At 36.4% G+C, this 2,802-nt stretch overlaps 1 protein-coding gene across 1 annotated transcript; it reads right to left on the minus strand.

Moving 5' to 3' along the window:
* Window positions 1–352: 352 nt before the first annotated feature.
* On the minus strand, window positions 353–2,132 carry LOC104223448 (F-box protein CPR1-like). The gene is made up of 2 exons (XM_009774898.2): window positions 1,189–2,132; window positions 353–669 (listed from the first exon to the last, which is right to left on the minus strand). Exons 1-2 carry the CDS (start codon window positions 2,130–2,132, stop codon window positions 609–611), a joined length of 1,005 nt encoding a protein of 334 aa, XP_009773200.2. The 3' UTR covers window positions 353–608.
* Between the last annotated feature and the right edge of the window lie 670 nt (window positions 2,133–2,802).

Consider the following 2,802-nt stretch of genomic DNA (forward strand, 5'->3'; position numbering starts at 1 on the left):
ATAGACAGTTGATGACATAACAAATAGAGTTGTACACTTATACTCAGAGGCGGATCGAGACTTGAACTTTATAGGTTCGAGCTCGGAATTCTTCCAAAAATCATTAGATTTACTGGGTTTTAAGTCAGTTATTTGTACTTATTTAGTGATTTTGTCAATGCATACACAACGTCCGAGCCAAAGCTACTAGGTTCAAATGAAGTCAGAAACTAGGGTTTTCAACTTTTCATCTCATACTTGGTGATTACCGTGGCACCTAATTATTCTCCCTTCCAATATTTTGAAAGACAAAACAGAATATACAAATATTCTTTAAAAAAAGTCAATATTTAGACACAAATTGCCTCTCCATTTCGAAACAAGACACGGATTTACTATATAGTAGGAACAATACTTGTTTGAAATAACAACGATGAAAAAGCTCAACTTTTATCAATTTAAGAATAGCATGGCCCTCTTAAACAAAGCTCATTCTAGATATCTTTCTCCAATATCACCTTGGTCTTTGATACTCTTACCACGCTCTCGTGATCACTGGTAGCTAAATTCACTTCCTAAAATGCTTTCTCCTACAGGCTCATGTCTACACCTAGGCACTATTGGCGCAATTACCAACCACAATTTCCATGTCTCTGATGCTCCTCATTTTTACTGCCTAGAGGCACATCCCTATTAAAACACAGCTCCAGAAGAGAAACAACATTTAGAACCATCTAGATTGAAGTCAAAGACATCATGGACTACAACCAAATTAACAGTTCTTGCAAGTAATATCGTTTCATGAAAATACTGCAAAAAGGGAAATGATTAACAAGATCACAAGCGGATGGTTAAAAGATGTCCTTTTACACATGCAGTGTCTTGTTCTCCGTCTGAAAGGAAAAGAAATACTCCCACCATTCCAATTTATGTGAACTTGTTTGACCGGGCACGGAGTTTAAGTAAAAAATGAAGACTTTTGGAATTTGTGGTCCTAAACAAGTCCAAATGGGGCTCAGAGTATTTGTGTGGTTATAAAAGTTTCTCATTAAGGGTAAAGTTGTAACTTTAAGCTAAATTGTTACCAAATTTAGAAAGGGTTCATTCTTTTTGGAACGGATCAAAAAGGAAATAGGTTCACATAAACTGAAACAGAGGGAGTAGAATTTAATAGCATTAGTAAAAAATGCACAGAATTGGAACTCTTACATGTCATTAGCTACACAATTGTCATTCACCTGAGTGCTTTTAGCCTTCATTGTTGGTTCATTTTGTAAAAATGGACAAACTAGGCTTTCGACGTAGATTCCATTAGAAAAAGAGAAATAACTTTCAGAAATCTTTGGGTATTGTAACGAGTTAGCCTTTGGATTGTATATCATGAATCTTGATCCAAGCGCAAGCAAAATTTCACCTTTATTTGACTTGCAAAACAATGGAGACCGCACACGCTTAGGAAAATCCTCATCAAATTTGATGGTATAAATTTTTGCCCAAGACTCTTTGACCCCATATTCCTTCATAACCCACACATCGGCCCAAGCACTTTGATAAGTACGAAATATGGAAAGATCACTTCCCAACACTCCAAGCTTAAAATAGAACTCACCTTCTCCATGGCAAGGCTGCTCCAACATTCCCCATTTCTCGTCAGCCAAATCAATAAAAATGATGTCCCCGTCATTACTACCAGGATGAGCACCAGACGTAATCCAATGAAGCTTCCCATTCACCAACTTACCCAAACAAGAGTGTATCTTCCCACATTGGAAACCATCAATTTCCTTACAAGAATCACTCTTTAAACTATATATTTCGACATTAACATCACATGAATTGCCACCATTAACAGCATAGAACATACGCACTACCTTATAATCATCATGAACCTCATCATATCCAAAACCCCAGAGGTAGAAGACACCCTTTGGTGCAGCTATAAAAGCAGTACAATTTTTTAACTTCCTCATAGATGGATTCCATAGAAGCAAATTATTTGGCCCAGTTCTAAGACAGATCAACCCATTTACAGAACCCACAATACTGAAGTAGCCTTTCGTTGGAAAATCCAAGTTGGTCGCCTCCACAGACTCATCCTCATAAAGTAAAGACCTAACAGAATAGACCTTAAGACCTTTATCTAAACCCAACATAAGCCTGTGGTGGGTGTATTCAGTGTTATTAACACATATACTGAGATGGGTATTGACAAATTCAGGGCTAGAGATTAAGGAAAGCCAAGACTTGGAAACAGACCTGAATTTCAAGAGTGATTTCACAGTAAGCCTTAAAGTATTTCAGTAATGAGTTCTGGTGGCAGAATGATGACTCTGTTAAACCTTGAATTTTGTATTGAAAATGATGAAAGTTGAGAATGGTTCGTGGGTTTGCTATGTTCTTCATTTCCTTTGGATTCCATTTGGATTGCACAAAATTGAGAGTTCAGAGAAGTCTATCTTACTATTTATACAGTTGAGAGTTCCTTATAAAATCTAAAATGAACCTATACTCCTATTTCTTTGGGAAAGTTTGCGTGGTATACCCATTTATAATACCCACTTTCTTGATTTACCGAAAAAATTGAAATTATACCAGGTGTCCAAAAAAACTTAAAACTCCATATGACTATGCGAGTGTGTTTGGTTTGTTCCAATTTTCCCATATTTGGTTAACTTAAATATTTTAAAAAATATTTTCCTTATGAATTTATTTTTCTCTAAAAATGCTTTCCGGAAAACATTTTCCAACACTCCTGCTTAACCTTCCTCACCCGCACCAACCCACCCCACCCCCTCTCTCCAACTTTTTTTTTTTTAAATTTCA

Source organism: Nicotiana sylvestris, chromosome 1 (genome assembly GCF_000393655.2).
Source record: "Nicotiana sylvestris chromosome 1, ASM39365v2, whole genome shotgun sequence".
NCBI classification, from domain to species: domain Eukaryota; kingdom Viridiplantae; phylum Streptophyta; class Magnoliopsida; order Solanales; family Solanaceae; genus Nicotiana; species Nicotiana sylvestris.